The 12,318-nt window shown below is 37.8% G+C and overlaps 1 protein-coding gene across 2 annotated transcripts in view; it reads left to right on the top strand.

Moving 5' to 3' along the window:
- Positions 1-12,318, top strand: part of GNAS (GNAS complex locus) — a 140,718-nt gene that overhangs the window by 88,470 nt on the left and 39,930 nt on the right. For both annotated transcript variants that reach the window (XM_082065342.1, XM_082065343.1), the window contains exons 3-4: positions 1,006-1,060; positions 1,142-1,261. In XM_082065342.1, the coding sequence (XP_081921468.1) occupies positions 1,006-1,060; positions 1,142-1,261 (175 nt within the window). The remainder of the gene's footprint in view (positions 1-1,005; positions 1,061-1,141; positions 1,262-12,318) is intronic.

Below are 12,318 nucleotides of genomic sequence, written 5' to 3'. Positions count from 1 at the left end.
AAAAAGTGATAAAAAAAGCATTTGCAATGCGAGTACTTAATTAACTCAGTAAACGGGGTTTTCAAGCTGTGGTCTGTACACTGAAAGTGTGAGTGCTACCTTTTGAAAGGTAAATAAAAAGGAACCATAATGTTGGTAGTTTCATGTCTCTGGGATACTGTGCTGAAAAATGTTAGTTTTCAAAATAAATAAACCAGTTGGTATAAATAATAATAATTATAATAATGGAAGTATTCTATAAAAATAGTTTAACAAAGGCAACTTAGGTAGGTTTTTAGTAGTTTCATGGCTGACTTGGTTTACCTAAAAGCAGTAATTCTATGCTGTGTATAGCAAGAAAGTAATCATGTAAAAGATTTGTCATAGTGCATTACAATTAAGGTACAGTTCACAGACTCAATACCAGTAATACCTTTAGGATGCCGATTCCTAGTTGTACCAAAGGTTTGATCGTGCATGTCTTACGATTGCACTGTTTAGCATCTCAAATAACAGTTGTCAGATTATGACATAAAATACAAGAGCAATCCAGCAGAGGCAATGGTTTGCACTCCAGCTTGCGTCAGCCTGGTACGCGTTTTAGTGTGCCTGCCCAAATAATAGTGCTCATATAGAGGATTCCATGTGGTTTTCTAGCCTACTCTTCTGCTTGTCGTTAAAAGGTAATTTAACGTATTTGGATTAGCACTTTGTTTTATTTATTTATTTTACGTTTTATGTCCAAGGTGTCAGTTTGAATGGCTCTGTCAGGTTGAGTTCTCTGCTGTAGCTTTTTAGTTAAGCATGATTAGATACTGATTTTTATATGCAAATAGCTGTTTACTGTTTAAGTAGAAGAGTTATGAGATATTTATTCAAGTCTATCTACAAAAGTGTTCAGTGACTGAGAGCACTTGAGTCAACAGTGACAATACAGTTTTGACAGGATACTTTTCAAGTTCATGTTCTGTTTCAAAAAGATATTCTGCTTTTATGGCTTATATATTTATTCTTTTTTTGTCACAGGGAGAAGAAAATGAAAATTCAGGATATTAAAAACAATATTAAAGAAGCTATAGAGGTAAACTTGTGAGCTATTGTTTTTAACTATTCACGACTAGTTATTTAGACACTCTCTGCATTATCTTTTTTTTCTTTGCAGACAATAGTGACAGCAATGGGCAATTTGGCACCTCCAGTTGAACTAGCCAATCCGGAGAACCAGTTTCGAATCGACTACATCTTAAATTTAGCTAACCAGATAGACTTTGATTTCCCCCCGGTAAGTACACAATTCAGTTTGGCTGCAGTCGTGCTTTTTTGCAAATGATGATATTTCACTGCACTGTATTAAATATTTACAAAAACAGTGAGCCGCCCTTTGGGGATTACTACGGTAGGTGTGTTTGGTCAGCGCTAATCGAATAAAGTATATAGCAACACAGAATATTCAAGCGGATCTTTTCTGAACACTGAGCCCCTTGTCTGCTGCCCTGTGCTCTGCTGGGCTCAGCAGTGCGGAGCTGAGAGGGACAGTGCTGGCGGGAGCTTCAGATATTGGTGAGAATTGCCCTGCCCTGAAGGAGCAGAGATGTACACAGGAGTCTGCTGGTATCAGCTGGCACTTAGTGGTGCTGTAGTCCTCCCCTTTGGAGGAATACTGGAGTTTTCTTGCCTATTCAGACGTGTTCCCTGCCGGCCGTGTCAGCCAGGCTTTCTGTGAAGGCTCCACACGCCTTGTCCTTGCCCTGTCCCTCCCAGTTCTAGTTAATCATTCCAAATGCCACCAGTCCCAGCAGAAACGCAGACAGTGTCATGATTTGGTTGATGGTATAACATCGTGTCCACTCACTGGGGTTAATTTCTACTGTGTCTCAACCAGGCTTAGTAGCAGAAGCCCATGAAAATACAGTTTGCAAACACTGAGCTCGTAAACACTGCAAAGATATTTTTATTAATTACCATGAAGTACCTTATACTTTGAGTAATACAGGAGTGTTTGAAAGCTTTTGTTCTTCCTCTCTGCAGTGTTCCAGCAGGCTGAGGGTAGGAATTTTGGTGATGGATCAAAATTATGATCCATTTACACCAGGATTTTGTATGCAACGGTAGTCAGTCCCGGATACTTAAAAGGAAAGAGCAAGTGCAAATAGTAGTAAGATGTGGGATAGTTTGCCACCACAGCAAGGTTTTCGTAACTCTGGTTTGTAAACATTATTGAACTGGCTAGTCTGTGAAACCAATGACAGATACCTTCTGTAACTGTTGCCGCTTCTGGGAATTTCTCTGCTTTGGTCAGCCTTTATCAAAAGAAAAACAACAAACAGCCAAGAGCACAGACTTTGTGTGCAAGGCAGAAGTTGTGCTGTTAGTAATTAGTTTGAAATACTGGCATTGCAATCTTCAAATGCACTGATTTTCAGAGTTCAGCAGGCACAGACAGGTTGGTGTAGAGGGGTACGTATGATTCTTCTCTAGCGCATAAAATGTAATGTTAGTCTTTTTATCTTAAATTAGAGATTTTGAGATTTTTAACTTGTCACCTCTCATTTTGACACTAGTCAAATTCAAAATAATATTTTCTCCCTTTTTGGATAATCTCTCATGCTAGGGGGACCAAAAAATAGTGCTTTGAAGACAGTTTTAGGAGAATATTCGAGAGAAAAGACAGCGGCTCCTTACTCCGCCCTGTGCGCTCTTGAACTGGCTGCCTGCCCGCAGCTCTCCTACTGTCCATTGTTTTCTGATAGTTCAGGTTGTGATCTGAAACAATGCTGTAGCAAGTTCCTGTGACCTGCCTCATGCTGAAATACTTGATTTTCCTTGTCTCTTCTATCTCAGAGGGTTTTTTTCTTCCATTCAATTGGAATGCAGTGATTTTTACTTTTTTTAATATAGTTTCTCCTGAAAGCAAGGAGTAACTGTATAGTGAAAAGTGAATAAGCCAAATGTATATGTGTTACATTAACTGTTTTTTTAATATAAAAATTAATATTCAGTATGTATTACCTCTGGTAGGATACGTGGTGGCAAGCCCTTGGTGTCTAAAGCAATAGAAATAAACTTACCAAGTCCATAAATAATTTCAAGTTCAGTGAAGAGTCTTTGATGTGTTTAATGACCCACAGCTGCAGGAATAACATTGCTCCAATAAAACTAGTTTTTCTTCTCTGAGCAAAGGTATTGTGTTAAATTTTTAAGCCCTGAGTCCACAGAGGTTTAGGTGTGTGCATAGCTTGGACTAGTGGGTAGCTTTGTTGGCATGATTGACTATTTCATATGTAAATGTTTGTAGGGTTGAGGTTTTAAACTGGATATACATTAGCCACTAATTTTGAAGGATTATTGTTGGCTCCCTCTGCCCTCAGTGACTATATAAGCTAATATGTATCTGGTTTCTGAGCTGGTCTGAATCTGGTTTCTAGTCTTTTGGTACCCGACAAAACAGAACCTACATTTTAATTAAGTATTTTAAACTAAGTTAAGGGTTAGAATGTACCTAGATGCCAACTCTCAGTGCATAGTATCAAAAATACACAATCCTTGGGTATCTCTATAAAAATAATTTTGATTTTGTTATAGCTTAATTAAAAGTACTTTGAAGAAAAAATAATTTTCTCTAAGTAGAAAGGCTGGCCTTATGCTAGTTATGCTCTATACCTAAGGAAATCTTGATTACCTACTTTCTCCTCCAGTATGCTGGTCAGAGAATTCTATAAACTACCAGCTAAACCTTTTCGTGGAGGGAGGGGAATTTTTGTCTGTTTGCAGTGGTAGAACTTGCTTTCTGTCTCTGCCATTTTCTTCGTGGGGAATGGTATTTCAGCTGTTACAAAGGCATACGTTGCTCAGTATAGTATTTGCTGCTGTTCGTCTTGAGAAAGAACAGAAAGGTAGGGAGGAAGAGCACTCAGGTGCCAAGGAGATGTTCTTTGAGGGCTGTGAGTACTTAGGGCCACACTCTTTTAAAGTACAAGGCTGTTCTGCTTCCCTTTAAATGCCCATTATTTAGCAAGCTCTCCAGAAGGCAACACACAGACATGCAGAGTTTAGCACTAGGACTGTGTAATTTCTTCTCCAACGGCAGGAGATCTTTAGAACATAAGAGGCCTCACCTTCTTCTGTACATGAAGGAGTAGTTTAAATGAAGGTTAAAGTACACACCAAAATCTGTGCTTATCATTATCTGTTGTACAGGTGGGACTAGAGTGTCCTGACAACAACGTTCAGTGTAATGTGAAAGGCAGAAGAAGGTACAGAAGAATGTAAGAGCTTTACAGTATGATGGTACTATAGGGGTCTGGCTCTACATACCTGTGATTCCAAGAGCAGCTTTTGTATTCTGATATTCTAATTCTTTTCTTAGTCTGTGTCTCCATCTGTTTGCAGTTTTTGACTTACAGCAAATACATGTCATTTGTTTTGAGCATATTGTCTTGAGTTAAAAATAGCGTTGGTACAGTGCGATGCTAGGTTAAACATTCCCTTTAAAACTGAAAAATTAGTATGTCGGAGATGTATTAATTCAGCACACTTGATATTAAGCAATTAGATTTCTTGAATACAAATAGTAACATGGGAAAGGAGAGGGGTTGTCCTTACTGAAAGGAATTATGTTGACATAACCGTGCTGATGATTTAAAGTATTGCAATATTGGGTAGATCAAACCTGTAGTTCCTTTTGTAGTATTCCATGTTGTTTCACCATACCGTATATACCATTGGCAAGAACCTGAAAGAGTTTCGCTCCTGCAGCCGATGGTCCCATTTGTCCTGTCTTTGGTATGTTTTCAACAGACAGTTTTGAAAATGTTCATTACAAAAAGAAACCCCAAACTGGGGTTCACTGAAGTGAATCGATAAAGGCTGGGAACACAACCACGTTGAAAACCTGTGGAGAACGCTAATTAGTAATATTCTAGGCAAAACCAGCCAGCTCTAAGTTAATGTGTTTTGTGTCAAGTATTTTCTGCCTCAGCTCATTGTGGACTTGTAAAATAGCTTGAGGACACAATATCTTCATGGGTAATGGAGGGCTATTCTGATTTAGTTTTGCAAAGTACTTTGCTTATTTTGGGGGCAAAATCTATCTGTATTATTAGGCTTATTGCACACTTTTTTTTTTCTTAGAGCAGAGCAGAATGGCAATAATGGAAGTGTAATCAGGTCCATGTAATGTATTGTTAATATGAACAGTACTGATAATAGTGTGTGTAGTGTTCTGTTTGCATCCTTGGGAAATGTACTTCTGCCAAAATGACAGGACATTAAATAGTGAAGTCCTGCAAAAAGAAGTCTAGCCCTGCTAGTTTCAATGAACACAGAGAATAACAGCAAGATGATGCTTTCCGTGGAGAGGCACTGAAAGCAGAGCTCTCTTTTTTCTCAAATGCTACAGTACCAATTTTTATGAAATATTATCATTTAAGGAGAATCATTATCATTGCCTTTATTCAAGTTGAGTTTTTTATCATGCAATTAAATTGTCACTGGCCAGCATGATGACTTTAAGCAAAGAAAAAGGAAGTTGAAGTGAGAAAACCTCCAGACCTGAAACTGTACTCAGATAGCTGAAGCATTTGATTGTAATAATTGAGCTGATTGTGAATGGGCATTGGTCAAACCCTTAGAAAGGAGGTCAGTGTTTCTGTGTCCCTGTATTGGTACAGATCTGAAGGGGCACGTGTAATTACTGGTGCTGCACTTGTGTTTTAAGATTATATCATGGCAATATTTTTTAAAAATAAGACATTCGTAAGTGGTTTAGAAACTAAAATTAACAATCCTCATCACTGAGGCTCTCTAATGAAACAAGTAGAAAAGTTTCTTTGCTGGAACAGTATATTTGAGATCTTGCTGAATTTGCACTAGAACTGGTTTTTTAGTTCTCTCACTTTAGCTAAACTTTGTGGGAGTAAATGTAACTATTTAATTATCTGTATAGCCAGATTAATACATGCTTTACAGGGACAGTGTGATGTATCAGAACAAAGACCTCACAAATCAAAATTTCAGGCTCTTTTTACAACTATTCCATCAGTTAAAATGGAAAATAAAACCAAATGATGCTTTCAGTTGAGACTTCCAAATGGCTCTGTTATCACTATTGTCCTTTGATGCATTTATCTCATTTCAGGTAAAACATAATTGCATGGGTGTGTTTTCAATGTCAAAAAATAGCCTTTAAGTTTTTTTTCAGTAATTCTGACTAGCTGTATATCTGTTTCAAATATAGGGTGATGTTGGGTTAGCTGGGTTACAGAGGTGATATTTTTATTCCTGTTCTGCATACCAGACAGTGGTTAGGACATTTTCTCCATCCCTAATACCAACTGTAACAGTGGCTTTTTTCTCATCTCTTTCTTTTCGCTCTTAGTTTTAGAAAAGTAAAGGAGATGTTCAATGAGCATGTATTTTTCCATGATAAACCAATCTGAACCAGGCTGTCGAATAAAGCCTATTTATTTAGGGTCACAGTCCCATTATAATTCTCTGGTTTTAATGAAATAGTCAAAATAGCAGGAGAGTATTTACAACTGCCTGTTTTTAAATGATGTAGACTCAGCTGAGGAAGATTTCTCTTGAAAATACCATAACAACTTCAGTAAGATTGTATTTTTAAAGGTGATAGAATCAGAATATTAGCTATTGAAATGCAAAATGACTGGGGAATCACTCCAGCCTGTGGTTCTCCAGATGCAGGAAAATCCATGTTTAGAAGAGATGTCATCATTTTTAGGCTGTTGGTGAAATTGTCTGCAGGTTTTTTTGGTCCTGGTTATTTATTTTTTTACACTGCTCCACTGTAGTTATTTTGAATGTCCCACTACCGGTGCTGCTGAATAGTTTTATTATGGTTTCTGAGTGGTGTCTTTGAGGCCGAGCTTTACCCCGCGCAGGCCCGGCCCGCGGAGCCCACGGCCATCCCTGTGCCACCCAGCGCCAGAGAAACCTCCCGCCTAAATCAGACCATTGAACCCACCCCGGGTAAAAATAACCCTGGTAACCCTTACTCCTCTCTTCTATTTTGGAGAGGTTATTTTTAACAGGGATCAGTTTTGAGGGCCGTTTATGACACGGCCCGTAGGCAGAGTGCGGTACAAATTGTGTAACGCGTTAACACGCAGCGGGGTCAGAGTCCTTAAAATGGTTTTGACACCAAAATCTTCAAGAAAATAACAGGAGGGTATAGTCTCAGTAAGAAAATATGTGAACTGGGATCTCTTAGCTGCCAAAAGTATTCCTTAATTATGGAGGCAACAGAACAAAATCATCTGTCCCCGCAGATAATCACCCAGGTGTGTATAATGATAGGTGGATTGTTATTCCTCTGTGAACACACTGTGGAAGAAGAGGAGCTCTGTTCTCGTTTGACAGTGTCACTGGCTGTATAACGTAATGACAAACATACCCGCTCTACTGGGGGACGTTTCCCGTGTTGACATCTTAAATGTCGTGGACTGGGGGAGGGAGCAAGCAAAATATTTTCTCTTGTGGGTTTACACATGGGAACCTGGAGCCCCCCAGCGTGATTTCTTGGGTGTCTCGTACTATTGTGTGGAAGTTGGGCAGCGACAACAGTGAGAAGATTTGAGGCTCTTGCTCTTTCTTGTCTAGGCTTGCTTTAGTACTTTGAGCGACTCACCTCACTATGCTCACCGTCGCTTTCTCTTTGTTTTTTTAATGCTCTATATATCTTGTAATCTCTAAAATAGCCATAATGAATGTAGCTTGGAGATGTATTTAAGCATTTTGAGGTGCAAAACTGGTAGAAAATGTGGATAGGTGAAGTATTTTTAACTCAAGAATGTTAATGTTGTTAACAAAAAGGAATGGGGAGTATTATAGACAGTGTCAGCAGAGTTACGGGATACTAGATCCTCTGAAATAATCTTTGCTTACTCCATTTTAAATCTCCATTAGCTTATCTACACAGAGCAGCTCCTTCTAAATGGGCTTCTAGATAATCCAATTGAGTTTACCTGATCAGAGTTTAACAGGACTTAAAGCAAGCTGGTTTTCCTATCCTTTAATAGTAGAAATAAGTTCTTGAATACAGATTAATTAGAGTTCTTTTGAAGCCAACTTTTAGCATAGGGGCTCCGAGGTAGACGGCCACTTGACTTTATTTCTGTTTTTCATAAACAGTGGCTGGTGTGGTGACTGGAAACAATTATTTAATTCACCAGCTGCATTAAAAATGTGTTTTGATAAGCCTTTTATTTTGCTATACTTCATGCATCCAGCTAGAATTACTTATTAAATAGAGTTAATATGCTGTTTTTCTTCATTTATGTGGAACTTTTATCTCCATCTAAAACAAAACTCATGGACAAAAGGAGAACGTAGCAAATAAGAAAGTGGCACTGCCTGGCTGGTGATGATATAAGGAAAGTAAAAATCATTTAGAAACATATTAAATTATAAAATTGCTTACATCCATTTATAGCATATTGATCAAGCAACACACACAGAAACTGTATGTATCAGGAAATCCACGTATTTAATGGATGCCAACTAATGAGCAGAAAGCTTTGAGAATATTGTGCATAGTAGGTTTGATTTTGATAATTTAAGCCAACAGTTCATGTTTTTACTTTAATATAAAATTTGAGTTATCTTGCTGTACAGTAATGAAAGTTGCATGTTTTTGTTATTTGTCTCTATTTGTCCCTCCTTTTCTCAAATACAGATTAACTCCTCTAGTTTTCATCTTGGTTTAGAGTTTCTTTTCTTCCCAGGTTTTAATTTGTAGGAAATAGCTTAAAGATCTGTTTTCCTGAAGAAAGCAGAAAAAGCCATCAACGAGCAGTGTCTCTATAGGAGGAATTTCAAAAATTGATAAGCTTGTATTCAGTAAAATTACATATGTATTTAGGCCAGTCTTTCAGAACAGTAGTATTACAGTACCTTGACTTTAAATGTAGCCTAAATAATGAGTGCATGTGTATTTTAAAAAGAAAAAAAAAAGCCAGTCTCTCTTCTGACTTCTGTGAACAGAAATGAGAAGAGCTAAGCAGCTAATTAGCCTTGCTTTTCTATATAGTGATTAGTCTCTTGATTTGCTTCCTATAGTACTTCTTGCTGCACCCGATTCAATTCTTTAATGTGGCAGCATCTGTAGATACAACTCATGTCCCACCTTCTGGTAATCCAGGTTTTACTGCCGGTAATTTCTAACTGCAGTGAAAACGGGGATGCTGTTACTTCTTATGCTTCAGTTTGTTACGTGCAATAAAATAAAACTTATTCTGTGCATGAAGGGAAGATATTTTTGACTAGAAAATTAAAGGAATGGGCCCCTTGAATTCTGCAGTGCTTCCACGCAGGTGTTCACATAGCTCTATTAAAGCCCATAAAGTATTTCCTTAAATTGGAGAATAAACAATCCAGGACTTCACACAATGACATTATCTGCACATCTATCTTTTCTGTGGTGCGGTTGTTTTTATAGTACAAAGAACCACCCTATATTTTGCTGTGTTATTAATTTATTTGATTAGCATTTTGCAGTAAATGCTAATGCTTTATTCTGCACTTGCATTTTTATCCTGTACATTCCCACCATAGCATATTTATAGGTTCATTTGAAGAAATCGTGTCTTAATTTCTCTTGATACGTCTTCGTTTTCCTCAGAGCAGTCTTAAAGAACAAGAACAGATTAATTCAATTTTTGCTGAAATAGAAGAGCTGTCAACTGAATTAAACAGGAAATACGCATAAATTTAATATAGACATTCTTAAGCGTTTTCTGGTTTTAATCACAGTAAGAGACTCACGAAATATTGGTGTACGCATAGATGAAATAGTGTTCTCTGTGAGCCTGCCTGGTGTTGCAGTGGCTTGGGAAGAGACTGAGCAACATGTCAGTGTGCTCATTGCCCTCTGGATGTGCTTTTTGGGTGTACAACAAAGAAGTGCCCTTGGGCTTAAAAATTCTGTAACATAATAAGACTTGGAAATGTGATGGTAAACATGGTTCTAAAAAAAATCATGACTTGGGTATTTTAATTTACATCTAATGAGTAAAGGATGGGCTTTTATAAGCATGGAAATAGCTAAAAAGATAAAAGTGAAAAATATTGTGATCTATTTTGCATTTTGGTTCTGTGGAATGCTCTTTTCTCTTTTTACACGTGGATTATGGATGTGGAATTGTGTGTTGGAACGTTTTTCAAATACTGTGGCGTTTTGAAACTCTTAACAAAGGGGAAAAACGAAAGTTCAAACTTCACAGGAATTTCTTAAATAAAATTCCTTTCCCATTGCCCATTCCTTGGGGCCACATCCAGTTTAATTGGTGCTGCTGGAAACGTGAAGACACCATAGGTGGAAAGCCCAGATCTTTCAGCATCGTTCTTCTTTTCTAAGCGTGCAAAACTATTGATAATGAGACTGAACCTTGCTGAAAATATGTCTGACTCGTATGGGAAGTGCTGAGTACTCTGGGCTCTTCCAAACAGTTTTGTATTCGGCTCTGGACACATGCCAGTAGAATATCTTCAACTATTTGTAGGTATGTGTTTCCTTTGTGATATCATCGGCATGTTTTCCCTAAAATAGCAGGCAATAATTAACACTTGTTCACACCATTAGGAATGCAGATGTTTCCCTCTTCAAGTAAGTGGCTTATTAAACTGTCCGATTTGACAAATTTAACACATTCTGGTATCCCTGCCCAAACACAGGGAGAGTGACAAGATGCCATCGGTTTCCTTCACTGAGTGGCCTTACAGTCAGTATTAATAACTTGATTTCAGATATGAGCAATGAAAAATAGATAAATTTGTCATGGATTTACCCCTCCTGGAAGGAGAAAATCAACTTGTGTCGTTTCTCTTGGAATGCACGGTGCTGCCCTGTGACTGTGTCCTGTTCACATACAGTTCGTTAGTGGAATCCAGAACTGCCTGTAATGAAGGGAAAGTCCATGTGCCCCCACCTTGCAGAGTAGGTTTGTAAAGGGGTTTGAAACCCACGGTTAATGTTATTTTTAAAAGCTGAGCACCTCAGGAAGCAAATGTTCTCCAAGATGCAGTTGTACAGTTAGAAGCTGGTTTGGTTTGACCTTTAATCGCTGGGTTTGTAAGTGGATGACCTATTTAAAACTCTTAGTATGAAATGGGACAGTGAACTTTGCCCAGGAATTGAATCCCAGTTTTAACCACAGCATTGTGTAATGGTCATACACACCTTTGTGTAGGTAAGTTGTTGTTTTGCAAAAGCATTGACTTTTGCTGGAATTAGTAAATATGCTGTTCTAATGATAGATTCACCTATATTATATTTTACAAAGAAAATGGAATGTTGCATGTTCATGCTGAGGTTCCTGTGAACATGGTGTCGCAGTGGCAAGGACTGTGCCAGTGTTTTTCCCTGCCAGCATCGTAATGCCCATGAAACATTTCTTCATAAACATATTTTTTTTTAAGTCTCCTGAGTATTTCTGTATCTGGAGGGAACAAAACCTTGTAGGTGGCACGGCCAGTTTTCCTCTTTCATTTTCTACTAATACTTTATCCTTTCAGAATGCCTTTCAAAAGCTGATCTTGGTTCCTTATTTTTTCCCAGGCCTGGAGTTTGTCCCTTGAGGATTATATTTTTTAACAACCAAAACACTCAACCTCCAAGTTCTTTAACACTTTGTCTGGTTTGCCTTTTAATAAAACTAGTTTACCATCCACCATTTATTCAATTTGTTAGAATTTTCTAATACAAGTAGATTTTTAACCTGATTTCACTGTGCATCACGCCTTTTCTAATCCAGAATTGGGTCAGTAAGTTCTTTCTGGATCAAAGTGCTGTTTTTCAAGCATCCCTTTAACTTGATGATTTTTGCTGATGGGTTTTTTCTCTAGGGGTCTGCACAGATTTCTGGAACTGATTACAAGCGATTTACAAATGTTGCCTGTTGACACATTGTATTGAGAAACTTTCTGCAGGTGGAGAAAGTGTCATCTAATAAATAAAATGTTAATACTGAAGTACATTTCTCTTCACATAAATAGGAGTCTTTAAGTCTAGTGGTGTTATGGTGTGATGACACATGAGGCTTCCTCGCCATCAGCAAGTCATGGTCCCTGGAACTTCAGTTATCTGAGTTTTTTTCCATTTTTAAGTATGCATTAGGCAACAATGGATAATGTGATCATACTTCACAAATACAATGGATTGTTTGGAACCTAACATTTAAATCCTATTTATTGTGGAATGTCATCTCAAAGCGAATTGTTAGTTCATGTTATTTGCTTATTTTAGCTGTTTTATTAGGAGTTCCATTTTGTAGTGCAAGAGAAACCTGTGTTGATGCTGCTGTAGAGTCTGTTATATTAAATGTG

Source organism: Streptopelia decaocto, assembly GCF_964273445.1.
Source record: "Streptopelia decaocto genome assembly, chromosome: 14".
Lineage (NCBI taxonomy): Eukaryota > Metazoa > Chordata > Aves > Columbiformes > Columbidae > Streptopelia > Streptopelia decaocto.
Note: the sequence above shows the minus strand (reverse complement) of the source record. Positions and strands in the feature narration are given on the sequence as shown.